Source organism: Prinia subflava, chromosome 9 (assembly GCF_021018805.1).
Source record: "Prinia subflava isolate CZ2003 ecotype Zambia chromosome 9, Cam_Psub_1.2, whole genome shotgun sequence".
Lineage (NCBI taxonomy): Eukaryota > Metazoa > Chordata > Aves > Passeriformes > Cisticolidae > Prinia > Prinia subflava.
The window spans coordinates 33,914,358-33,941,642 of NC_086255.1; the positions used below are offsets into that span (position 1 = coordinate 33,914,358).

Genomic DNA, 27,285 nt, shown 5'->3' on the forward strand with positions numbered 1-27,285 from the left:
CACTTAATAGAAGTCTCTATTTTATTGTGAGTTAATCTGAGTCACCACATGTGATGGTACAGATGGCAGGGAAGTGTTTTGCTTCAGCAGTTTAATATCTGTACAGGGGAGATGACAAGTTTGCACCAGTGGCTGTTTCCACATGTTGGCATAACCAGGACCTTGGTGCTGCGTCATCACCCAGTGGAGAACGTTCTGGTTCAGAGAAAGCCGCAGCGTGGCGAGTTTATGGGGTGTCTGCAAAGCCACCAGTGAGGTTTGTGTCCCTGCTGCAATCCCACAGAGGCCAGTGCACCCCTCTGCAGGGCTGCCCAGCCGAGCTTTGCTCACTCCCTTTCAGAGAGCAGCCGCCCTCCCGGCTCAGGTGCCACCCCCTTGCCCAGGAGATGCGGATGGAGCCGTGCTGGCCCAGAGCAAGGCAGCTGCTGCAGGAAAGGCAGGAGCCCATCCTGAGAGCCTCAGGGACCTCAGCAAGGGCTGCTGAGCACCTGGGGAGCAGTGTCAGGTCCATGAGGTCGGGTTCCATGACACCTACAGACTCACTAGAAAAAAAAAAAAACAACTGCAGATGCAAAGAAATATTATTGTGTGGGCCTAATCTGCTCCAGAAAAAGGAATAACTGCAGCTGAGGTGTAAACTGACTTGGTGTGAAATACAAAGTTGTGTTTCGTATCAGGGAAATAAAAAGAATCTGTGTAATTGTAATTGTAGAACACGGCCATGGGACAGTTATAGAAATGAGTTCTAATAAACAACCGAGGAAAGCATGGAAGAAGGTTTGGTTTTGAACAAACTTTGCTTGCAATTACCTATTATAAATCTCAAGCTATTCTGTAATAAGTCTTTGAATTATAACTTTAGAAGTTTGTTTTGTATTAAAGAATTTTAAACTGTAGTTTTAGAATGTAAAAAGGCTTTCTCACAGGCTGGTAAAAAAACCATCCTGGATACAGAAGAAAGATTTCAGCTCACTGATTTATGGTTCTTGAAAAAAGGAAACTGAACATCACTATCAAAGACTGATAGACCTGGAAAACAGAAGCTGGACCCCACATCTGGAAGCTGGACCCCACCACCTGGGATGCATATCCTGGATGTACACTCTGGAATATTGAAATTTAAAATAGATCACAATAGACTATAGGAATTGAATAGAAACCAAACACCAACGTCAATGATTTAATATTGTTAGGTATTGGATAGTGACATTAAAAATTGGAAATAGAAACTGCTGAGAAAGCTTATGAATATGTATGAATATAGCCAATAAAATCCCAGCAAGTCCAGCAATTAGTGTGCAGTCGGAAGGGAAAATCCTTCCACTGTACCCAGTGCTGTCTTTGCTCACACTTTACCATGCTAATTAATTAATTATTAAATTGAATTGCTGCTTGATATATTGGCCGTGTCAAGTGTCTCATTTCTAACATTGGTATATTTCATATCCCAAAAATACCAAAGAAAAATCAAAGCAAGATATGATTTCTGTTTGAATGTGAAGGGCTTACCTTTGCTTTGTTACTGATTTGCATTCCAGTTGTGCAGAACAGGCTTTAGAACAAAAGTACAAAAGGTGTTCTGCACTATACTCATGTGGTCATCCCGGGGCACGTCTGCATCCCCTCATTCCAGATGTACAGGGACACACTTCATTCACAGGTGCACTTTTGCAGATTAGCAAAATCCAATCTCCCCCAAAAAGGCCCCAAACCACACAGACAGTACAAGATTTCAGGTGCCAAAATCCCCATTTCTCCCTTTGGGACCTAAAACAGCCTAGAAGAGCTATTCTACATAGCACATAGATTCAGTAGCTCATTTTTTTTTCCCTATACCCAGCCCTCCCAAATTTAACCTGTTCATCACCAGCAACAAACTTCCATTCCAGTTAACTGCTCTTACTACATAGGAAGCTTTGGTTTCTGCAGCTCTGTGGATTCTGAACTATAAAGAAAAAGTAGAATACTAAGTTTCTTGATGAAAGGAGAACAACATTAAAGGTAGTATGAGTTCACAACTTGTCTCTTCCCAGCTGCTCCATACAGTGAGCTCAGCACCAAGAGGAATTCCTTCAGAAGCGAAAATTATTTGCAAATATCTTCTACTCATCCAGTAACTCCAACACAGACACAGAGCTGTTGACATATTTTGGTTTTTTTTTCTGAAAACTACAAAACAGAAAAAGTCTGTAGGTTCCAGTTTTGAATTTGTGATTGCTAAATTTAAACCCGGTGGCGCCCTTGTTACAGGTTATTACATAAACCCAGCCACTCATCCCCCTGCACCACGGTTGCTTTTTGACCTAACTAGGCTTGAAGCCCATTTCTTGGCCCCCCTTTCTGCTGCCAGCCCACAAGGAAGCAAGTACCCACAAAGAGAGGATTAAAGGAGATCCAGGAATACTTGAGAACAGGCAGGACACAGATTTGCTCCTCTCTACCTTGTTATTGTTTTGGTTTGTTCTGGCTAAATCGGGTGAGAGACATTTGGTCACACAAGGCTGTGAGCTCTATCCACAAAGCACCTTTACAAATTTGAAGTGCTGCTGAGTACTCTCAACAGATTTAGATCCAAAGAAAGGTTTAGGTGTAAAGATTTAGGTTTTAAGAAAGCTCCCACTTACCTGCATGTTCTTCCCACAACTCTGCACTGGACAGAGAAGCAAAGGCTCACAACAACACAGATTTATTTGCAAACAGATTACAAACAGGCAGAGCAGCAGGCAACAGAAAATGAAAAGCAAGGATAAACTCCTTTGCACGAAATGGAAACAATTCTCTCAGGAACACGCAAGGAGATAACAGAGGGAAAACAAAGAGGAGACTTTCAGAAACTCAGTTGATTTTTTTCCCCTCTACACAGCTATGGTGGTGACCTGTTTGATCCCCACCCTTCTACATTCTCTCTTTCCTTCAGTATCAAAAGAATCAGTCACAGTCAGGATCCATCCAGCATTGCTTTAGCTTTATGTGACTCAGGTGCATTGACATATTTTGACACAAACCGATATTCTGTGGAATGACTTTTTTTTCCTTTACATTCATCTATTAAACATGCCTCCTGTACTCATGGAAGTATTACATCACACTTGCAACCAGTGCAGCAGTGGGGGGAGTGTGACTGACCATCACTGACAGTCCATGAATTTATTTCACCTGCACATTTATTGTAAAACCTGGCAAGCACTGAACAAATATATTGACTAGATAAGATGCAACATCAGAATCTCAATATTCTTTGAGCCAGGCCAAGACAAAACTAAGCACAGGAATCCTAAGGAACTGGTGATAAGCTCAGCTGTGGTGCAGTAAGAGGTTGTAAAAAGACACATTTGGGTTGATTTTGTTTTGTTTTCACTCTCCCATGTGCATTAGAGATGCATTGCAGGAAGCACAGAACGGAGTAGACTGTGGTTTGCCAAGACATAATGCCAGTGGGGAGCAGAAACACCTAAGCCAAGCTACCAAAGGACAAAACTCCACAATCCTGGTTGGTCAAAACCAGCTGCTCCCCAAAGAAAGGTGCCTTTGTACTGGTGTGTGGCAAAGCTATCTTGAATCACCACTCAGCAAATCCCCCCTGCACACGCCTGGCAGTGCTGAAATTACTTGACCGCTCATTTCTACTTCTGTCCAACATTATGCAATCTTTTTGCAACTGCAGTAATGAGGGCAGCTCCCTTCCCACTTCCATCTTCAGACAGCATGAAAGTCACATCACACTGAGGTGCCAGCTCCTTCACGGTTTCCTGCAGGACCCTAGAAAAACTGAAAGGGAAGGGAGAGAACAACAGAACAATTTAGCAGCTGCTTTCTGATCTGAGATCTCTGTATTCACCTAAAAGCAAGGAGCCATAACCTTGGCCACTGCTTTCTTTTGCTTTTTCTCCCATTGGTGAAAGATACAAATTCCTGTACACAATCAGATTCTAATTTTCATTTCTCCACTTGAATTTTGTTGTTCAGCATGATGCCACACACTGCCCACACCTTCAGAGATCTAGAAGGAGGTTCTCTTCTCCCAACTCAAAAGCTAATGCATCTATTTCTAGGCCTTGCTCACAGAATACTGGTCCAACTCCAAAAACTCAAGACAGCTTTCCACCTGAGAGACTCAGATATTGGAGAAATCTGCCAAAACACTGGAAAATAAGTATAAGATTCACTCAACATCCCAGAGAAAAAAAAGCCTCCCAGGGGTAGCTGGTGTTGACTTCACAATTTTTGATTCTATGGCTAGGAAAGAGAAATGAGAAAATGCAGGGAAATGAGAAAATGCAGGGAAATGTGTTAGATCCTTACCCCCTCTCAGGTTTTTAATCATCTCAGCAGAAAGCTGCTACAGCTTGGTGTCTTCTCACAGTGCAAAGGAGCGAACAGCAAAGGGAAGGGGCACCAAGGTACTCACTGTGGATGGAGCTTGTACAGAGTGCCATCCACTCCAACAGTGATCCGCAGGCGCTCCACGCCTCGGTTCTCCCTGCTCTTGTCCAGGACGGCGGCCAGGCCGGCGGCGCAGAGGCGGGCGGCCCTGGCCGACACCAGCGCGCTCACCTCCCGCAGCAGCGCGCTGTCCTCGCAGCTGCCGGGCAGCCCCCGCCGCCGCAGGACGCGCCGCACCTGCGGCAGCGCCAGGCGCTCACTGCGGGGAGCACAGGGAGCGGGCATCAGCGAGAGCCCCGGCACCGGGACAGGGGTCGTTCCAAGGGAACGGGACCTCTGCAGCCCTGACACCCTCCAGCCCTCTCAAGGCAGCTCTCTGCCTCAGTCCAGAGTGAGAAGGTGCTCCTGCCCTGCCCTTAGGCTGCGTCTCCAGCAGGCGTGAGCAGCGGTCACTCATCCAGCTCCCAAAGTCATGGGGAGCAGAGCCACAGCAGCCACCTTGTTACATTCCCCTGTGGAATGGTTTCTCCCCCCTCAGGGATCCCTAGAGCCTGTAACCATGTAGTTTAACCCTTCCTGCCCTTTCTGACCCTACTGGCTGTGTCCCAAACTGCCCCTCCCTGGCAGGAGCTAAGAAAAGCCCCTCTCCCTCTGTGCACACTCTCTTTCACCCGGACACCACCTGGAATAAACGTCTTGAACTGCAGCTGGGGGTCAGAGCCTCTTTTGGGGTCCTTTATCCTGTCCATGAAATATTCCCCCAAAGCCTTCTAAGGCCTGAGCTGGCATTGGAACCTCGGAGGGTTAAAAGGAGGATTTATTTCACCACCTGACTCTTCAGATCTCAATCCTGAGACACATGTTTCAAGGAAAGCCTTTCAAGGCTTTCCACAGCAGAAAGAGTTTCAAATAGCCTAGAGACCATAGCAGCCCTGCACAGGTACACAGGCAAGCACATATTCACGTTTCACTGACTTCTTACTTTCTTAAATAACTACTGTTTTAAGTCCCTCAAGAAACACTTAGCTTGATGGGTAAGGCATCTGAGATAGCCCAGTTGTGTGGACAGGAAATGATAATTCCTATAATTACAAAAATAATTCTGTAACTCCTCCAGTTTCTAATTTTTAACTTTTATTCTGGAGGTGGGGGATGCACAAAGAAGAAAACTATAATTGATTTAATCGACTTCTTGAAGGAAAGGCTCCACACACTTGCAAAAGGCTGTTTTCTAGGTGTCCCAGAAGATTTTACAGATTTAAACCATGTAAATCTAACAACTTTACCTCTCAATCTGAGACAGGAATTTTGTTTCAAATATGCCTCTTTTCCTGAGTGATTCCGAAACGTGTCCTCTGAACAGCAGTCCTTGTTTGGTTAAGTCAATCAAAATTTGTCTTACTATTTCACCTAGGTACATTCCACTGGTCATTTTTTCGTACCTGTTGGGTCAAAAGAGGAATAAAAGTGTTTATTTAAAGAGAGGACTCTTTAACATGAGTGGTATGAACATGCCCCATGAACTCCAAAAATGCAGTCCAAGCTTGCAAAGCAATAGGCATTGAGCTCCATTTTTCAATCATCAAAAATCTGTTGCAGTGATTTCAAGTGCAAACATTAATTACAATATATTTACACATGCCAAATGGTACCAGGAGCAGAAAAAACCCTTGTAATATTAAACAGAATATAGTGTTAAAGCCAGAGTCCACACTGAAGTGAAACTCCTCCCTGTCCCCACATGCACTCACCAGTGAGTCTCACCTAATCAATACGGCCTTTACCCAAAAAAGAACAGTCAAGTTCAGCTTATGGCCTTGCTTGAGTTGTATTTTGCCTTTGATAAATCACCCTAAGAGAAGGAAAAAAGCATGGCCTAGACTTTGCAGGGAAATATTGAAAGCTGCGGTGTTTGGTAACACTTTAGAAGATGAAAATGGCACTGTGGTAACAATGCACATCTTTGTTTTGGGTTTTTTGGTTGTTTTGGTTTTTTCAGTTGTGTTGTTGTTGTTGTTGTTGTTGTTTTGTTTGTTTGTTTGTTTTGACATCGAGGTTACTTACCAAGCAACAAAAGAAATGCAATATTAAAATTTCCTTTCTGATTATTCATTCATTTAACACATTTTAAAAAGCAGCCAGTGTCTCTTGAAGACTGACTTCATCAGGCTCCTGGCACCAGGACCACCACGTTTACCTCTGTTTCCCTGGGTTTAGTGAGCCTTCATCTACTTCTCTATCATATTTTGTCCTGATGTGGTCAATGCAGCCATTGTCACCAAAGGCTCCCCATTCCGTGTTAATGCACATTTTTCCTTCATCCCCTTCCACCGTTTCTATGTTTTTCATGTCCTCCATGTAGCAAACATTGCTGCCTGTTCCTAGAAGGAGAGAAATGACAAGACTTCAGCTCAAAAAGTGATGCAGCACCAGAAACTTGTGGAAGATGATTGCAGTGTTGATCTTAAAGTTCTCTTTGCCGTATCTTAAATTTCAAGGTCCATTCCACCACAGGCCATTCTGTGATTCTACACTTAGATAGATTTCTGGATCAAAGCTTGGAGGAACCCATTGGGGGAATCATCTAAAAAGTCCAACAAGGATTCATTCCGATTTTTAAAATATTTGTTTGTGCCCTGGTCTATGACCTGGCTACACAGTAACCATGGATACACCTGTCAAAACAAGAATCCATGCTCTATCTGCTGGTATCCTTTCACCCTGCATACACTCCTGTTAACACCATCAGAGATATGACCAAAAGTCCAACATGTTCAGGAACTCATCTGCTACAGATGTTGTTAAATTTCCTGCTGAACACCACAGAAACCTGTCAAGAACCCCAAGCAACCAATAACACCATATATCAAACTCAGATGAAAGGTGCTGGTTTATGGGTCCCAAAGCCCAGCTCTGCGTGGGTGCTTCCTCCTCGCAGTGGTCACTTGACAGTCACTGTACCTGCAATAAGGCCAATCTCACAGTTTGGATCCTCATATCCACAAGTCATCATGGTCCCAACAGTGTCGTTCACCACTGCTACAATGTCCAAGTCAAACTCCTGAAACACAGGTCACAGTCAGTGGTGGAATGCCAGAGGAAGAGCGAGGGTGCATTGAAAACTCCAAAATGAGCAGAAAAAACCAGCTCACATTTCTTCTCCTGATGGCCTCTCTCAGCATATCAACAACATCCTCCCCCTCACAGTCTGTTGCCTTGAATCCTTTTGTCCATCCCACAAGTGTTCCCTGAAACAGAAGAGAAAGAAAGTCGTAAGTGAAGACAGAGAGCAGACTGTACATTGCAGCATCAGCTTTTTCTTGCCTCCCACCCCAGTGCTTTTTTTTCCCCTTCTTTTTTTTTTTTTTTTTTTTTTTCCAAATAACATATTTCCCTGGACAGGTTACTGTGGGTGTCTAGTCCAGCTGTGCATGTGTATCTTTGTTACTCAGCTGCTGGTGGTAGTGGCTCCAAGTTTATTCAGCTATTTACCAAGGCACTGCACTCAGCACCTTCAAATCTCATTTGGAAAACCTCATCTCGCCTCTTGTGCACACAGCCATTGTATTACCTGTGAGGGAAAGATTCAAAAAATGCTTTTGCCATAAATCATTAAACACCCACCAAGCACTAACGAACATCTACTGTCAATTTTTGGGTCATTTACTGGCAGATATTTGGTATGATCCCACAACTCCAGGCAACACTAATTTCTTTTCAGACAATGGCCCGGCCTGACAGAAGTTGATTTCCAGGTTACATGAAGTAATTAGCTTTACACTTCTAAGGGGCTCTGAACTGTCTGTCCAAATAAGAAAAAAAAATTGAAGACAACTGGGAGAAAAAGCTGCTATTAGGAAACACCCTCAAGTTCTAGCAACAAAACAAGACCAAACACACAGAGCAACATATTATGGGACCCTGATACAGATGTGTCTCACTCCGTTTGCCACCAATACTGTGGGATTTGCTTTCTAATCATTTTTCAAGACCTAAATGCTATGCTGTGGATTCAGAAGGCATATGAATTCATGTCTCCACAAAAGGCCAAGTGCTATTGCTGTACTCTCAACTGTGAGCTGAAAATTGAGACAGAGCAGACCAGCTTCCAGGAGTAGAAGCTATTGTGAACCCCACCAGAACACAAAAACATTCAATGAATGAAAACATTCAATGTCTTTCATTTCCCCAGTATCCTACATATTTGACTGGAACTAAACAGCACAACATCCCCTGCCCCTCTTGGAAATAATCTTGCACAAGATCTGAAAAGATAAAAGATATGATATCTGTCAAAAAGCCAACTCTTCCAAGCTGAACAAGCAAGTTCAGGTCTGTCCACCAACACTCAACAAAAAGAAGCTAATGTAGTGCAGAAGTTACACAGTCAGAGCTGTGCAGCACAGCTTAGAAAAAACCTGGGAGCGTAGCTGAGCAAGCAGAAGGAGCCATTTGTTATCTCTTGCCATTAAAGAGTTAAGGCAGCATAAGGAGATTCCTGGGTTATTAAAAATGTGCACTTCACTTTGCTGGCATGAGGGCTTAATCTCTATAGAACAATAGCAAGTCATGTCCACCACTTACCAGAGACAAGAAGTGAAAGTTCTGCCTCCCACAGGCAGCTGGATAGCAGGGGATGATAGCTTCCTCATGAAACACAACTAATTTGCAAAGTAAAGTAATAAATTCTCCCAACCAACAAGCCACCCTTGTCCAAAATGATGTCATTTACCAAGCAGATGCAGAGCTGCCATCTGACCCATTCTGCAGTTCTTACCTTGTCAATGCTGGCTTGCCTGCAGGGGAAGGAGAAGGTGAAGCCCAGAGGAAGCCGAGCTCCTTTGATCCCCATATACTCCAGAAAGTCTGCAATGCACTGGACAATGTGGTCAAAGAGCTGAAGGAAAGAAGAAGTATGTAAATCTCACAAGGAATCCTGTACAATGGGCCTTGGCTGGACCAGTTAAACATTCATTTAGGATTACCTTTTCTCCTGTCCCTTGCATGATCTCCAAAGGAATGGCAAAGATTTTGTTATACATTTGCACTGATCTTCTTCTCCCACTTTTGATTTTGACCAGCAGAACCCTGAAATTTGTGCCACCAAGATCAAGGGCGAGGAACTTCCCTTTCTCTGAAGGAGAAGAAAGGTATTTCATTTTGGTACTTCTAGTCGCACGTTTGCCAGTCAGAATGACATACTGATGATAGCACACTGTTTCCTGTGGCATTTATCCCATCAAGCCTACCAGCATGGGGCTGAAGATAACAGATAACACAGCAGGAAGCACTGGTTTGACAACATAAATTCCCCTGGCACCCTGGCATGTGCCAGATTAATCAGCATATTCCCTCCCCCACAAAAAAGCAGACAAGCAACTTCCCTGAACCACCTCCAGGCGATCACAGAATCACGAGGTTGAAAGAGACCTCTGGATCATCAAGTCCAACCCAACCCTAACCTCAACTAAACCATGGCACTGAGTGCTACATCCAGTCTTCTTTTTAAACACATCCAGAGATGGTGAATCTACCACCACCTCCCCAGGTAGACCATTCCAATATCCTTTCTGTAAAAAACTTTTTCGTAATATCCAACCTAGATTTCCCTTGATGCAGCTTAAGACTGTGTCCTCTCGTTCTGTCAGTCGCTGGCTGAAGAAAGAGACTGACCCCCACCTGATACAGCCACCTTTCATGAAGTCACAGAGAGTGATAAGGTCACCTCTGAGTCTCCTTTTCCCCAGGCTAAACAAGCCCAGCTCCCTCAGTCCTTCCTCACAGGCCTTGTGTTCCAAGCCCCTCCCCAGCCTCCTTGTCCTCCTCTGGACACCCTCAAGCCTCTCAAGGTCCTTCCTAAACTCAGGGGCCCAGAGCAGCCCTCAAGCTGTGGCCTCCCCAGTGCCCAGGACAGGGCCAGAATGACCTCCCTGCTCCTGCTGGCCACACCATTCCTGATGCAGGCCAGCAGCCCTTGGCCTTCTTGGCCACCAGGGCACACCAGGGCACACTGCTGCCTCGTGTTCAGCTGCTGCCACCAGCACCCCCAGGGCCCTTTCTGCAGGGGCCCTGTCCAGCCACACCATCCCCAGCCTAGAGCCTTGCAGGGGGTTCTGGTGGCCAAAATGCAGCACTCGGCACTTGCACTTATTCAGCTTCATCCTCTGGGACTCTGCCCATCCATCCAACCATTCCAGGTCTCTCTGCAGAGCCCCCCTACATTCCAACAGATCCACCCACGCTCCCAGCTTAGAGTTGTCTGCAAATTTATCAGTGAAAGACTCAATCCCCTCATCCACATCACCAATAAAAATATTGAACAAAATATTTTTGTTTACCCAACACAGGGCCCCAGCACAGACCCCTGAGGAACACCCCCGGTGCCTGGAGCCAACTTCACCTGTTCCATCCGGCGTCCCACAGACGTACGTGGGCAGCATCTTCACCGTGGCCTTGCCCTGCGTCCCTCTCCTCAGCCCGTACTCCAGCTCGGCCCTCATGCTGTCCTTCACCTCCCGGAGGACGCCCGGGGGCAGCAGGAGGGGCGCGAGCGCGGCGTCGACGCGGCGTCGCCGGGCTGCCAGGCCGTGTGCCACCGCCGCCACCACGGCCGCGCCCCGGCCGCTGCCACCCGCCGGCAGCAGGAACCGCACGTCGCACGTGGGCGCCAGCCTCCTCAGCACCTTGTGCAGCCGCCCTGCGTACCTGGCAGGGACAGGGGCCTTCTGTGGGCTCTCACCGGCCTTTCGGGCACGGTTGGCTTCATCTCTGTCCCCAACCGGTTTGGGGGAATAGTTGGAGAAAGTTTCCGGTATGGGAAAGCACAGGCTCAAAAACAGGGAAGTAGTGGAGGGAGAAAGGAAGAAAAGAAATAACCCACAGTGAACTGCAAGTGTCCTAGAGGCCCAGGTGTGGCTTGAGAAATCAACTGCGTTTCCTCCCATTATTCCAGGTTATTATTATTCCTCCCGTTATTCCAGGTGTTGTGTTTTTCCCACCCCACTCGAAGTTCTAAAGCTCCTGGGACAGCTTTGCACTAACTAAGCCAGTTGGATCTCACCCCAAAGCTGAAGCAAAACCAGCGGTTCTCTGAAAAGCCACACACACATGCAGATGGAGGCTCTTAGCAGCAACAACAAGCAGCCAGCAATTATCAAACCCTCCTTAGTTGGGGGTTACTCACTTGGGGTGGGTTTTATAGAGTCCCCCATCAATCCCAACAGTGGTTCGCATCCTCAGCAGCTTTTTATTCTCCCTGAGGCGGGTGAGGATGGCTGCCAAGGCGGCAGCACAGAGGTTGGCCGAGCGGAAGGAAACGATGGTGCAGATGTGCTGAACAGCAACGCAGTCCTCCTCAGAGGGAAACAGGTTCAGGTCGGTGAGGATCTCTTTTGTGTTGCTCAGACCTTCCTTGTACCTAACCCCAAAGCAAAAGGATGCGTCACCAATTGCAAAAACATATAAATCAACACCTTGGCTCAAAAAGAAGTGAGAGGAGACCACGACACAACCTGTCAGACATAATTGGTTCCCATAACCGAGTGATGTGTTTCCCACAGCATTCCCAAAAGCACCCAGGGGAGAGAGGCTGCTTCCTGGGGTTCAGCACTTGGTGAGACCAATCAGCTAGTCAAGAGGAGAAGGGGATAAAACAGTCCAAAGAAGGAGAGCACAAGAATGGATATATGACTTCACTCACTAGAACAAAGAAAATAATTCCTGGAGTGACAATGAGGACCAGGATTCCTCTTCAAAACACCAGAATCCAAGTTTTCCATGTAGTCATCCATTAGCTGATCTATAATCTGTACATCTCCGCAGCCCCAGTATTCCCACATCAGAGAGGCTGAAAACTGCAGCAATCATCCCACACAGGTCTTCAGAGGGGTTATTTAAACAACCTGCATCTGGGATGTTTATCAATACACTTTTCTAAAACTATCTTGCACCAATTCCTGCTTACAGAAAGGTCAACTTTTCTGCTCGGCAAAAGCAAAATCAGGTTGAACAGTTCAGGACTGTTCCCAGCACTCACAAATTTTAACTACATTTTCGTTATCACTGCTGTGCTTGTGAAAGACTAACTTTGAGTGTGGCTACTCTCGAAGAGTGTATTACAAGTTCTTACTTTTCCATTGCAGACACGTGTTTCATCTCAATCTTGCCCTTAGTAAGCAGGGCCGTTGACACTTTCCCATTGAAGAGCAGACCTTCCTTTGTCATTTTTAGGAGAATGAGTCTTACAAGTTCCCCCAAATACAGGCTGCTGATCATTTTCTCAAACCTGGAATGGAGCACAGGAAGGGTTTCAGCTGTTCACCAGCTCCTCTCTTTAGCCCTCCACAGCATCATACCAGAGCAACCACCTGCTTTTAACAACACATGAGCAACTGCAGCAGCATCTCCTTGGCCTGAAGCAGGGAGGTGTGAGAGATGCTCACCCTTCCCAGAAGGGAAAGGTCTGGGTTAGACAGAACTAGTGTCATCTCAGGTCCACTTAAAACAATTCCTGTTCCCAAGGGGCTCTTGGCAAGCACTGGAAAAGCGCTCCGAGCACTCGGGCTGCAGGTCAGTCAGGGAATCACTTACAATTGTTTTCCAGGATTGAGAGATCCCAGGTCCAGCTCCCGATCAAACTCTGTGCGGAGGTCATCCAAAGCCCCGTCGTCCCCGAAGGCCCCCCACTCGGTGTTAATGCACATCCTGCCCTCATCCCCCTCCACCAGGCTGATGTGCCTCATCTCCTCCATGTAGCAGGCGTTGGTGCCAGTCCCTGTGGGTATTGGATAAGCTACTGTTTGTTCCATGCGTGCTTTTTGTTTAAGTCCACATGTTTGGGAATAAGTCAGCATATTGCCTTTGGAAGAAAATACAAATACATAACCCTGTGGCTCAGGATGCTAATATAGGCCACCTGCACCTGTGAAATCATCATTTCACAGTGAATGGAAAAAAACCTGAAATTATTCTAAGGCTTGACTTGTTTAAAAACATTTTTTTCTTTTCCAAATGTACTTCTGTGTGCCTAATAAAAGGCATCATGGTGCATGAAATGGAGAAATTGTGGAAAGCATAGCTGGTACTAACTACCAGACGTGAGGGGAATTCAGCTTTCTCTGAGCAGACACAGTAATTTTCTATACAGTCAGCAGAAAAGTTTAGTATGCTGGTCACAACTGAGCCCAGACAAAATGGGGACTGTGGTATTTGGTGGCAATGTGATCAGCATAAAAACAGCTGCTTTACAGAAGGCAGCCAGGCTTGTAAATCCAACCATTGTTTTTTCCATTTTCTTTCTGTTCTTTCCTTCATTGTGGAACACCCTCCTACTCCAGATTTGTAGTAATTCAACAAATGAGAGGGGAAAAACCCTTCATGGTGAACAGTAAAAATTACCAATGATGAGTCCAACTTCACAGCGCTGGTCATCACATCCACAAGTCATCATGGTTCCCACCGTGTCATTGATCAGTGCCAAAACATCAACATCTATGTCCTAATAGCACAAAGATGAGTGATTAACAGGGGAAAACACCCAGAAAGCCTCCTGTGTGACAAAGCACTGGCATGCAGACATACTCCCTGGGTTGCACTTTGAAGGCCTCATTCAGGAAAACTCCTCTGCTGAAAGATACTATTTCCTTTTACAACACTCTTCCCACAACCCTGTAAGGCTACAAATACCTCTGAGTTCTCAAGTGTTTCACCAGCCTCTTTTCTTGAAGGATTTGTTTTTCCCCAATCCCACCTCATTGGCCAGAAAAGTGACTTGTTATTGTTATTGTTATTATTGGTGTGAATGTTGTGATACTGTGCTGACAGGCTGTGTGAAAAGGATAACATCCTACACCTGAGCAGAGCCCACCAAATGGGACAGCAAACACAGATAAATGCAGCTACAGCTGTGCAGCAATACTACACTGAAGCGGAAAGTCCTTCCATCAAGGCAGTTTTCCTTTCCCACTCATCAAATTATTGTTGTAACTCAGATGCCAACGCCAGGAGGAGGCCACACTTCACCCAGGAAGCTTCAGATCCCTTGTTATTAATAACTACAAGACTGATGCAGAAAAATAAGTGAAAAATCTGGATTTTTACCATGTGAGAAAACAGAATTACCTCTTTCCTACAAAATCATCAAGATATGCAAAGGTGCCTTGGATTTCTTAGCTGGTGCTACCAATAGCACCAAACATGAAAAGGAGGGCTTTCCAAAATATTAACAGTGTTATTCAAAGGCCATATGCTAGTTCAAGGGCAGGTTTAATCACATCTTACTGTTGACCTTAAAAATTGCAATCAGTGGCTCCATTCTACAGACTGAAGTGGACAGACAAGCCCTGGTAGAGTTGGATGTGCCAATTTGGGATGACAGTCTCCCCCTACCAACCTTCAATCCCACAAGCCAGGCTGTAAAACACAGTGTGTAAATTGTTGAGTGTTTTCTATCTCCCCCAGTAGCTTCACAAGAGATTCCCTCGGGCTGAGTGGGGCCACACTGGTGAGCTGCCCCAGCCAGCCTGGGCTGTCAGCCTGCAGCTGCCCCTGCTGCAGCTGGGACAGTCTGAGTCACAGCTGAGAGAGGTTCAGATCTACCAGATGTGCAGGCATGCAGGGCACCTGGTACTGACCATCCCTGAAGGATGGTCAAAAGAACCCCCACATCCAGAACTCTCAAAAGAACCCCCACACCCAGAGCTGATTTCCCAGGAGGATTTTCTGAGGCCACCCAGGTTCAGCCCCTGCAGGTACAAACTTGCCTTGTGCTTCTGGAGGGCCTTGCGCAGAGAGCTGACCACATCTGTGCCCTGAACGCCTCGGGCCCTGAAGTGTTTTGTCCACGCAAGAAGAACCCCCTGAAAAGCAACAGTGCAGTGAGCCCAAAGCACACAAAGTTTAGCACACAAGCCTCAGAGCCAGTCAAGACTAAAGGGTTGTGCAGAAGTCCACCATGTCTCTCCACATGTTAAAACTGAGCCAAAATAAGTCAGAGCAGAACATCTTACCCTGGGGTGTCTGTCAGCACCAACACTACCAAAAGGGTACAGTCACCAAGTCCCAGTTCTGCAAATGTTTCTCCCTGTGCTTCATTTAAGGCACGTGTGCCTTTCCTATGCTGATTACAGTCTAATGGCATTAAGCAAAAGGCATTTGCAGGACTGTAACCCAAAGCACAGACCCCTAGAAATAAGAGAGGCCACAAACAAGAGAGAACACAAAATAATTGCAACCAGTCCTTCATTTCTCCAAGAGGTGTCTCAAGCAGCTCAGCTACAGGTATTTCCTATTCAACTGTAAATAAAAAAAGCCACTGAGAGTGATTAAAAAATAAAGATGCTGCAAGACAAAAAAGTACATGTCCATTTCTAACAATGCTTATACAGGGGCACATAGTTCCTGTGGAATTGGATACTGATAAAGCAGTAGAATAGCTTTAGCTTACAGAACCTGCTGCCTTGAGATGAGAAATGAATAGCTGAATGGCAGTCAGGTCTAGTTAAATGCTAAAAGAGATCCATGCCTTCTTCAGAGAGCTGTGTAAACATTACCCCACAGAAAAGCCACAGCATAACACCTGCATCCAACAGCTTCTCCAGATTCTGCAAGGAGCTCAGCTTGACAAGAGTATTTCTTTATGCATCTTACCTCTTCCAATTTGGTCTGTTTGCAGGGAAAAGAAAACGTAAAGCCAAGAGGTAACTTCTTATGCTTCAGGTTTTTGGTCTCCATGAAGTCTGACAGGCAGTCAGCGATGTAATCGAAGAGCTGCACAAAAGGAGAGGACAAGCTGGGCTGTGTCCTGCAGGCAGGTGCTAGCACAGCAGCACAGCAGCAGTGCCCTACCTGGGCTCCGTTCCCCTGTGTGACCTCCTTGGGTGTGGGGTAGGACTTGCTCTCCAGCTGGCTGCTCTGCCTCCCGTCAGCAAACACCTTCACCCGCTGGGCACGGAGCTGGGAGCCGCCCAGGTCCACTGCAAGGAACTCCCCCTTCTCTGCAACACAAGTGAAACACTGGGCACGGCCACGAGCCGGGCTCGGTGCCACGCTGATGGCCACAGCCCTCACCACAGGCTCCCCTGCCCCATCCTGGCTGATCCTTGTCCTATGGGCCTGGGAGCACCAGAAAGGCTGGGAGTTGGAAACCCTAAGCAGTTCTGTCCTTTTAGCTTGCTGTGTAACAGCTAATTCAATTTTCTTTTGGCAGTTTGGGTTTGCCAGCCCTGCCCGTTCCACAGCAGCATATTTTCAAGCTGCAGAAGGATGAGCTTTTCAGCAAGAAAGGCCCAAAGCAACTGAAAAGCCAACCAGAGTGTACAGAGGCTGCAAAATCGTCACCTGAAACGTGGGACAATCAGAATGCGAGACCATTACCTGTGTCCTGTAGAGGATGCAGGGTTTGGAGGGATATGTTAAGACTCAGCTCTAGTGCAGAAGTCAAATTCCATGTGGGGCAAAGCTAATTTGCTACCTGAAGTCAACCAGTACAATCCTTTTCAAATGTCTTTTGGAGTTTCTCTGAAAGAACCATTTTGTTCCACAGGCTTGCTCAGATACATCTCCAGCAGCAAAGCTCAGATGGAAGAACACTTTGGCCTCACTGCTACAATAAAACAAGTGTTTATCCCACACACAGGAAAATGCCCTTCCCAAAAGGAAAACACAGTGGTATGTGCCTAGCCTTGCATAATTTTTGCTCCACAGTCCAAACATGTGATCGAATTTCATTAAATCTGGTCCTGAGAGGGAAGGAAACAGGAAATTCTACCTTGTAATACCATGGCCAGCTAGCAAAGGTGAGGAGGCAGATTGGGCTACTCAGTAAAGTGTGACAATGGTCAGAGCATTAATCCCTAAACAATGAAAAACTGAAGATGTTCTATATGAGTCATTTCAGGCAGCAACACTGAGAGCACCAAAAAAATCTCAGTTAATTGCTATTGCAAATGGGGAATAACCATCCAAGTTTGAGCCATTTAAACCTGCTGGAAGTTTTAACCTGTCTGGAAGCAAAATAACCGACAAGGATTTTTCAAGGGAGCAAAACCAGAAAAGTCAATGTGCTGCTTAGAGCAGGCAGTGTGTCAATAAGATCTAGCCCAGCTTGATGCTTCAGCATGTCCTTAGCACACAGGAAAGGCCACGCTGGCCAGGAGAGTGCTGTCCAACCTTGGCCTTGAGGAGCATCAACTTGTGATCTTCCAAATCCCCTGGCCTCAGGGGCTCCCTGCTGTTCCAGGACAGCATCAAAGACCCTGAGCCCTCAGGATTAGTGACTATCACTGAGATTGCAAGGGTTAAGAAAGTACTTCTTTCTCTTTGACAAAGCTAACAGCAAAGGAAGAGTGCCCCCTTCCATCCAGACAGCTTGTGAATAATTTTTCTCAGACATGCCTCATTTCAAGGGACTTGCCTTCAAATGTCTTCTTTATGCCATTAAAGCTGTTATTCCTCATTTAACTGCAGGGAAAATACCTTTGGAAGGAATAAAGTCACGTGGAAATAAGGTAAAAAGCTAACATTTCAGTTTTCTGCACAGCCAGTTTACACTGAGTCCCGACCTAGGCGAGACACAGAATCCTGCACAAATTAACTTGGTTAAACCTGGGAAAAATGCAATTTTCTGTCAGGCTGCACTGCCAGGAGCCAGCTGAGGAGTTATTTTGGATGTGCATACTTCTCCAAACAAGATGAGGTTTTAGTTCCTATCTCATGTCACATCTTCCCAGAGGACACTACTGTACTTTCTCTCTTCAAGTCTCAGCTGAAGAAGAAGAGCAGTTTCCTTGTAGATTTTCCCAATGCAGAAGGCAAGGAAGGGATCACTTTCTGGGGAATTATAAAAAGCAGTGCAGAATTTAGGGATCACAGCTCTGATGATGCCGTGTTGCTGTCACTTGCAATTTGAGGGGTTTCAGTGCAGCATCCTGCCCTCCCTGCAGCTCCAAGGAGGCTGGGCCACACATCCCACAGCACCCTGCACTGCAGGCTCTGAGCTGTAGAGGCTGCCCTTGCCATGTCCAGCCACAGCTCCCACAGCAAGGCCTGCACTAGGCTCAGATGGGAGAGGCTGTTCCTGAGCTCTTACTAAGTCCTTTCCACAAGCGAGCAGCACTAGGTCAAAATCCACCCGGTGCAAGGCAAAAACCACTCTGCCAGCACCAGCATCCCCCTGGCTCAATGTACATACAGGAGCTTTCCCAATGAGACAGGCAGAACCCAGAGCCTCTGGCAGCCCCGAGTCTGTGCTGTGCTACCCCGGAGCACTGGCAGGGACTCACTCTGCCCAAGCAGCCGTGCTGCGCTGGAGCGGGACTCACCGGAGCCATCGGGCAGCGAGCGCACGAGGGACGGCAGCATCTTCACTGCCGCGGTGGGGTTGGTGTCCCTGCCCAGCCCCTTCACCATCTCGGCCTGGAATCGAGCCATCACGTCCAGCAGGGCCTCGTCCGAGAGGCGCAGGCGGTGCAGGTAGCTGTCCACCTGCAGGGATGGCAGCTGTCACTCAGAGCCACGCGCGCTCCTCGCCTGCTGCTGCTGGCTCGTTTCGTTCTCCACCTCAGCACCTCTCACAGCTGTCAGTGCAAGCAGGCTCCAGGTCATCATCAGGACATTCAGTCTTCTAAAAAAACCTTGTTCTGAGAATGTTTCATGCAGCCTTGGTGAATTAGTGCCCAAAAGTTGGCCATCTTTTCTGATGGCTCCGTGACTTGACAATCTACGTAAGCCCATGAGATTTGCTTGAGACCCTAACAAGCTGTTTTCACACCATCCTCTCCAGCCATAGATGTAATGAACTGGAACTGCAAAGTGTCTCAATCTAGTGAGAATTTGACCTCTCTGAGGCAAGTCCAGAAAATGCCATCAGTACCCAAGCATGTCAGCCACAATCCAAAAACATCTATTCAGCTACTGCTTCACTCCACAGACAATTAACTTTGTTGGCATGCCAGGCTGGAACTCAGAGCCTTTTTCTCACTCCAGCTCTGCTCTCCATTCTCTTGTCATTCTAGGATTACATCTAAACCACATTTTGGGGTGCAATCAACACCCTTTGTTAAAGGTCTGTAACTCATGGAATCAAGATAGAAGCCAGTTGAATATAAAAGAATTCAAAAGTATCTATGAAGCAGCTTATTCAGATAAGCTGGCAGAGAAGCTAGTCAGTGTTTATGAACAGCTTCACCAGGGCAAAGTGAAAGGTTTTTTTCCTTAAGGACCACGTGCTGCTGGGACTGACACATACCTGCAGGGCTCTAAAGAGTGTGGCCTAGAAACCACATAGCTGGAAACAACAAAGGATTAGCACAGGGGAAAAAAAGAATCTGCCAGCATCCAGAAGCTTTTCCACTGGGGAGCCAGACCTTGGTGCTGTATGAACAGGATGCAGGCACAGTAATAGTGTGCTCCAAAGGGCTGGCTGTCCCCTGAAGGGTAATTGGTGTTCCCATCCCAGTCCCCAGCACATGAGACTCGGGGCCAGGGGAGGTGGGCAGGGGACAGAGAGGGGGGACAGTTGCCAGTGCTCTGCTACTACAGATACTCAGCTCCTGCACCATGGGCTCTGTTGTTATGGTGCTTTATCTGTTCAGAGCATTTCATCAGTCCCATTTACATAGGGAGGTCTGGAGGGTTGGAAGGACACAAACCAAGTCCCACCAGCAATATGGCAGGATTTAAAAGGTTGTATTGTTTAAACAGAGGGCAGTGCAGGTTGTGGATAAATTGGTCTCTGCTGCAATTTGGACTAGCCACCTATTTTAATGAAGCACAAACTAATTACCTATTCACAGTCCCATTTTGAACTGATGGTCAGCCATGACTCACCTGTAAGAGCCAGGATCCTCAAAGTCACTCCAGCACTCACTGAACACAGGAGAAAGTGTTAAACTACAACATACAATTGTCCTAGAGCAGCAGCTGCCTTTGGATACAGCTGTGCCTTGAAAAAGCCATTATTCAGATTTGTCTTTGTAGCCCTTGTTTGCTCAAGCTCTTGATTTCCCCCAAGGGTTTTTTGAGGCCCCACCACTGTGTAGGATCCATCATCTTAGCCTATGCACCCATGCTGATTTTTTGGAGAAAATGCAGTGACTGTACTGGAGACATACAGCACTCATGCATTCTGACACAGAGTGACACAAACAACCTTGTGATAGAAATCCCTGTGGGGGAAGAAAAACCCTCAAGTGTAATAAAAATGACCATGTCTGTTTGCAGAGAATATGCACGAGGTCCCTGCTGCCCACAGACATTGCATTCCCCACCCTGTTTAACTACAACCATAGGAGCAGACAAGGAACTAGATAAGGCAGAGCCCAGGAAAGCCTGCTGGCTCTCCAGCCTGATTTACAACCAGAGCAAGGCTCTGCTCTCAGAACCATTTACTTGTGAACACAGGAATGGCCGGGCTGTGCTAAACCAAACTGGTTGCCCCCTCCCATGGCACAGGAACACTGCCTTGCCTCATTTATGGAAACAGCACTGTTTTCATGGCAGGCAGGCTCTTGGTTTTGACACCACAGAGTAAATAAGCCTGGGGAGGGAGAGGTGGGAAGACATTCCTTCTTTCTAATAAGGGAGAAATCAATTCTGTTCTGTACAGCCTACCCTAGGCTACTTAGAAGAGAAGTCTGAGGAGCATGTGGTTTTTTGCCTTTGGGAAGGGCTAGTTTGCACCTCACAGAAAGACTTTGATTTTTTAAACGGGTTTGCTAGAATTCCTCTGCTCCCTCATCTCCACTGTTCTGACTCAACTATAGGCTGGATGTTTCTCTGCAAAGCCCACTACACCCAAGCACTGCTCCACAAGGTCTTTCTCTTTCTCAGTAAAAAGAAAGAAGAAATAGTACTGTCTAGATAAGAAACTCCTCACAGAGGGGAGGGGCAGCAAGGCCTTTTTCTGATCACCTTAAATCCTAGGGATAACAGGGCTATGACGGAGTCAGAGACATCTGATTGTTGAGATACCAGTACCTCTCTTGGAATGCCTCTCTCCAAAACAGAATGAATGGAAGAACTCCTCCTTGGAGAACCCAGAGTAGCTCACTTTGCTGATGAGCTCAGTGCACCAGGACCTTGGATCTCCCACCACGCATCCGCAGCCAGCCTCAGCTCCTGCTGGCTGGAAACCTGAGGACAGAGCCTGGCAGCAGTGGCCACCTGACAGCACTCAGTGAAGACCCCAGGAATACAGAGGGGCCTCAGGGGACATCTCCACAAACCAGAGGACCTCTGACCAATGAAGCTTTCAGGTCTCACATGGTCTTATGACGGACATAAGCCCCAAAACCCATTTCAGCATGGGCATGAAAGTAGATTAGGGAAGAGTGGCCATTAGGGAGCTCACTCCCAGTACTGATAGCTTCAGATCTGAGCCATCTCAAGCTTTTCCAACTGGAATTATAGGTCACACCTGTAAACATCAGAGCGATTAGCCAGCTTTGGATAACCAAAGAGGAGGCACAGGAACCCCAACACTAGTTGGAAATCTCTCCTGAATCTCAGCAGACCCAGACCAAAGACCACTGGGGTTTTCCCTATCCCTGCTATGTGACTGACTCTTGATTCCTACTCAGACTGAGAAATCCCATCATTCATGCTGCACTTGCAAGGCAACTCAGGAAGAGTCATCCTTTCTGTCCTCTGGGCTCTACCACACCATGCCAGATAAAGCTTAAGCACTTTCCCTTACTGAAGACAATTTGCTCCATTACTGGGAGACAACTTATAATTGTGCAGGAAAAACCACTAACCTGACCTGTTTTCACACTCATCAGGTGGTTTAAGGTCTAAACACCTCCTACCCCATTCGGCTGAATGGTTTTAGTGGATAATGCCATTATATGGTCTGCATGAAATACTGCAGACCCCTCTGTATCTGGGTAACAGAGTTCTTTAAATTGCTATTAGCTAATGCTGCATCTTACCTTTTTTATTTGATCCTCTTTTAGCTTTGTGAAATGGAAAGCTAGCAAGTGGACAGCAAACATTTTCTTGAAGCAGATGGATGAGTCAGTAGTGACAGAGCTGCTGTGAATAACTCCAAAGCGATAGATCTTTATTCACGAAGCTGGAGCTAGAGACACTTCAGCAGAGGCATTTTCCCCAGTGTGGAATAGTGGAGTTCCTGGGAAATTGAGTCCAGAAATAAATCCATCCAGTGTGATCGGGTCAGTGATTAAACTTCTGCCTCTTTGTATCGCACCCCCCCCCCACATCAACCCCAAGTCCCTCCCTCCCCAGCTACACACTTTATTGTGCCAGAGCAGGCACCTGGAGAGCTGCCAAGCTGAAGGGGAGAAAAATCGATTTTGTTACTGCCCCACTTGGGAATTGTTACCACTTCTCCACGCAGTTGCTACGCAGCCTGCCCCGCTTCATTCCAGGCTCCCACCGCTGCTGCCTGCAGCCGAGCGCTGCCGGCAATCTGCGCAGTTAAACGGGCTTAGGAGACTCCTTCCCTCTGCTCAGCGCTCCCACTTGTGAGACAGGTCTGCATGAGTTAACTCCAGTTCTGCACAGTGAACCCTTAGCTGCAGCTTTGTACGGATTAAGCTTCAGCTGTGTAAAAGATTAGAGACACACAGACCCCTGCCCCCGGCTGGAATGCCTCTTGCGCAATTCCCAGCGGAGAGGCTTGGGATGATTCTTCTCCCTTCACCCAAAGCCTCACACCAGTGAAGATCCTCAGAACTGCAAAACATGGGGACAGGACAGATTCATCTGGCAGGCAGCAGTGGGGGGATCAGCCTGCCCCACTGGAAGGATGCCTTGAACGGCAGCACAGAGCGCCTACGGCAAGAGCAGCTTCCGTACACCATCAGATTTTGACACAGCCCTGAAACATCACTCTCAAATTCATTCTGAATACACAAGTGTTTCCAGGATTTTGTCACTGCATCAATGATATGGACTATGGAAACATCATCCCAAGAAAACTCAGTGAAATGCTGACACAAAGGAGAGGGGTTAAAAAAAGGCATTCACATGGGGTAATTAGAACTCACGAACTACACCTACATGCAATGTGCTTCCCCCCAGTAACTGTTCAGCTGAACTGAGCACAGTTACTCCAGACAACTGTCACCCTAAATTTTGCAGAACAAGGTAATAATTAAAAACTATTTTGACAGATTAGAAAAAACAGCAGGGGGAGAAGAGGAATGGGGGAGGGGAGTGCCAAGTAATGTGAGGAAACGCAAAGAACTACTGAGCCCAAAGAACTACTGAGCGGTAGAAAACTGTCTAGAGATCCAGAAAAGGGCAGAGGCAGGCAGGCAGCAGAAGGGATGTCTGGCTACATCTGTTCATAGCCTGGAGTGGACCCAACAATCTCATGCTTAATGCTCAAAAAAAAAAAAAAAAAAAGGTACAACTGATGATGGTGGGCTGTATACACAGGAGTACAGTCCACAGGCACACAAACCAACACTCAACTCCACACTCAGCACCAGCCTTGGAAAGAGGACTCTGCCCAGTCCTGTCAGCTATGGCATGTCAAGAAGGCAGGGATCAGCTCTGCTGAACATCAGGAGCAATCACAGGTCACATTTTTTTCAGCTTCTGATCACGAGGAAAGATTGCAAGAACTGAGGAATTCCCTTTGCAGAGACAAACCTCTACTAGAAAAGGTCTTTTTCTTTTTTTTCTTCTCCTGCCTTGCATCAGGGATGAGCTCTGGACACTGGGAGATCTCGCCAGCTCTATTTATTTTCCATTATTCTAGAACAAGAGTAAAGCAGACAGAGTGGATGAGCAGTCCACAAATAGGGCTTGTTCTAAAATTAGGCCTTTGATCTTCGAGAAAAAAGAGAGAAAAGAAAGAAGAAAATAAGCCACACTACCAGCCAGAATACACGGTTCACTTCTCCTCTATTCATCTTTTAATAACTGCTGGCTCGTTAAGTCAGACACTGACTCCCACGGGGACTGTCTCTCTCCTCATTGTTTACCCATGCCATCCGAGTCACAACCCCTCTGGCCAGCAAAACTGAAATCACCTTTCAAGCCCCATCCCACTTTGATCCAGAGCTCATTGTGTCTGCAATGCCGTGGATTTATTTTTCACTCCCTCTTTTCTTTCTTTCTCTGGCGGGTGCCACTGGAAAAGGGTCTCAAAGATCTAAATGTTCCTGAACAGGCAGCAGGCTCTGTGAAATACCTGACATGTCAGAATCACTGCCTAACCTGTTCACTCGGCCCTGGTGCATCCCAGCTTCCGGCAGGCTGCTGTGCAAGAAAAGACAAGACATGATCTCATTTCCACACAGACAGCAGTTCAGTGAACCAAGGGCCCAACACCCAGGAGTGTTACAGCCATTTTGCAGGACAGGGGAAGCAATCCAGGAACAAGCAAACAGATCAGCTCCAACTGCATGCAGCTTGGAAGCTTGAGGCAATGTTGTTTTTCCCTTTTGTTACAGCTGCACCCAATAAGTTATTTACAAACCTTCCCTCTCCACTTTGCAACGGCCAACAAGACTTTAAAATTGTAATGCCTCCCTCTCTTTCCTGCAGTTCTGCCTCCAAACCCCACCTCACAGCACAATGGACAATCCTGAGGAGCCTGGCGCTCATCTGCCTCCCACAGCCTTGTAGTCAAAGGCCTGCAGAGAAAAGGAGCTCACAGCTACAATGGGGAAACTCATAAGTCTGGAGTACATGAGCTAAACTTGCCTTTGTTACCTCCAGAAAGAGGTACTATACCAATGAGCATTGGATTACAAGATAAACTCATCTACCTTTGGTGAGGTATCAAAGGCAGCAGCAGTGCTGGCTGCTAAATTTGGTACCCAGGTTAACGAGGAGACAGTGGACAAGGCTACTAGTGAGTCACCAGGGGAAATCCTTCTGGTTTGTAGTTTATGATTCCAAGAGCAACCCCTAGAACACATTACCCCTTCCCTGCAGTGGCAGCAGCTGCATTCCCCATTATACTCCCATAATCTCAGGAGAGAAAGGGATCCCCATATTCACTCCTCCTGCATATGCTGCTCCTAGTGCAACATCAGGATATAAAGGCAGAACACCTGAGGGGACTGATGGGAAAAATCAGAAGAGATGGAAACAGCACAGACAGAACAGAGCATACTGGGCTTGAAAGACAGAAGGATTTTACCAAGCAGTGCTGGTACAATCAGCATTTTACATTTGAAGGACAGCAAATAAACAATTAATGAATAAACTTCTAAACATCTCTAGTTTCAATGCCTGAAATTAATCTGGAAATCTGAACACCTGAAACAGGTTTGTAAATGTGACTGCCATATCAAGAGAACAGCACTATTGTTGCATAAAAATAAAGCATCAGCACAGCCCCACAAGGCAGGTTAAAAATGGGTAGTTGGGGTAACCCTGCACACCACCAGTCCAGATTGTACCACATGGGACCAATTTGGCAGCCATTCTAATGGGAGCCAATGACAGCCACACCATTAGCTCAGAAGAAAAGAAAACTCTCATAAAGTCAGCCTGGAAACGCCTGAATAAACTTCAGAGCTTCTAAAACAGTTACTATGGAGTCACTATGGAAACAAGCAGTGAGTTAAGCCAAGTGCTAATCTCAGCAAAACACAAAATAGAATGCTTATGGTCATTTAGCTTCTTTATTGCAAGGCCTGGTGCTGAAACACAAGGCTGGCTTACATCCTGAAGTCCCAGACACTCTTTCCTTGCTCAAAAACACACACTAGTGTTCAGCTTACTGTATGATTAAAGGACAAATTCAACCTAACAAAGGCAAAGCACGGTATCAGTGTGGGTCTTCCACAGGCCAACCTCACAAACATTGGGCAGAGAAAACAAGAGGTGTCCATGGGGGACAATAAAGGTGGTTTCAAACAGTGGTCTGCAGATCCACCGCTGGGGAAAAGCAGTCCCAGGGGTAAAGTGGGACAACACATCTGGTCAAAATGTGCCTGCAGGCTTGAGCAACTATGGCTTCCCTTCAGTGAGTGCCAAGGAACAAGGAGGCAGCTGATACCACTCCATGCCACAAGCTGTGTGATAGCAGCAAATGCAACACGTTTGTAAGGGTTAATGCAAGCTTGCACTCTGTGCAAGTGGTGGTGGTGCTCAGCAGGACTCTGAGAAAGCAAAGCTGAACTACTCATCTGCAAAGCAGAAAATCCACAACACTCACATGGCCATTGCCACACACATAGAGCTGCCTGGTTTTGCTTGGGGGAGGGAAAAAAGATGTGGTTTTGAAGGGGAAGGACCTAAAACTTTCTCTTCCCACCAGTACTGTACTGAAACCAGCAGATCATAGGACTAGAAACATTTACACACTGCCTGCTTTTTAGTAAACAATGAGGAAGAGTACATGAACTACACTGAAAACAGCTATAAAAACATTTTTCAAACTGCTGCAGATTTCTTTCTGAACAGCAGCATAAAGGATTGATACTAGGCGAAAGAAAAGGGGATTCAGAGCAAACTTTCAGCCTGCAGAGAAACACAGTTGATCACTTCAGAAAGTCAGGTATCTATCTGATAGTGAAACTCAACCTGGATCCTAAAGCTTTCCCAACATTAACACGAGCAAGACCTGTGCACTTGGTACACAACCAGTGCAGCATTATGCTCCTCAGGCAGCCCAGCAACATGTACCAGTGCTGAAACCCATTTCTGTAAACACACAGCAGTTTCAGCATCTGGTTCCTTCCACTCTCCAGTACCCACACTGGGAGCTCAAAAGCTCACCTTAAAGCTGTTCACATGGAAACCAAATTGCACAGCATCATAATTAACTGTCAGATCACAGAACTGAAACTCACTCCAAAATTCTTGTGGCCAGAATTCCATCACTCCCAACATATTACCACAAATGCTTTTCACCTCCTTCCACATTTTCACAGAACACAATGGTTAGAGGCACATGACTCCTATCACTATTCTGAG

At 46.6% G+C, this 27,285-nt stretch overlaps 1 protein-coding gene across 6 annotated transcripts; it reads right to left on the reverse strand.

Moving 5' to 3' along the window:
* Nucleotides 1-778: 778 nt before the first annotated feature.
* Nucleotides 779-22,860, reverse strand: LOC134555035 (hexokinase HKDC1-like). 6 transcript variants are annotated; one of them, XM_063406337.1, is made up of 19 exons: nucleotides 22,724-22,860; nucleotides 22,311-22,510; nucleotides 18,702-18,864; nucleotides 16,228-16,376; nucleotides 16,030-16,149; nucleotides 15,144-15,239; nucleotides 13,780-13,879; nucleotides 12,973-13,156; nucleotides 12,512-12,667; nucleotides 11,567-11,800; nucleotides 10,784-11,088; nucleotides 9,369-9,517; nucleotides 9,161-9,280; nucleotides 7,536-7,631; nucleotides 7,345-7,444; nucleotides 6,581-6,764; nucleotides 5,670-5,825; nucleotides 4,409-4,642; nucleotides 779-3,768 (listed from the first exon to the last, which is right to left on the reverse strand). In XM_063406337.1, exons 2-19 carry the CDS (start codon nucleotides 22,371-22,373, stop codon nucleotides 3,624-3,626), a joined length of 2,754 nt encoding a protein of 917 aa, XP_063262407.1. In that variant the 5' UTR covers nucleotides 22,374-22,510; nucleotides 22,724-22,860; the 3' UTR covers nucleotides 779-3,623. The 6 variants fall into 6 exon arrangements, with proteins under 6 accessions (XP_063262407.1, XP_063262406.1, XP_063262408.1 ...); XM_063406336.1 differs by lacking the exon at nucleotides 22,724-22,860 and having other exon boundaries at nucleotides 22,311-22,582; XM_063406338.1 differs by lacking the exons at nucleotides 18,702-18,864; nucleotides 22,724-22,860 and having other exon boundaries at nucleotides 22,311-22,581.
* Nucleotides 22,861-27,285: the final 4,425 nt, after the last annotated feature.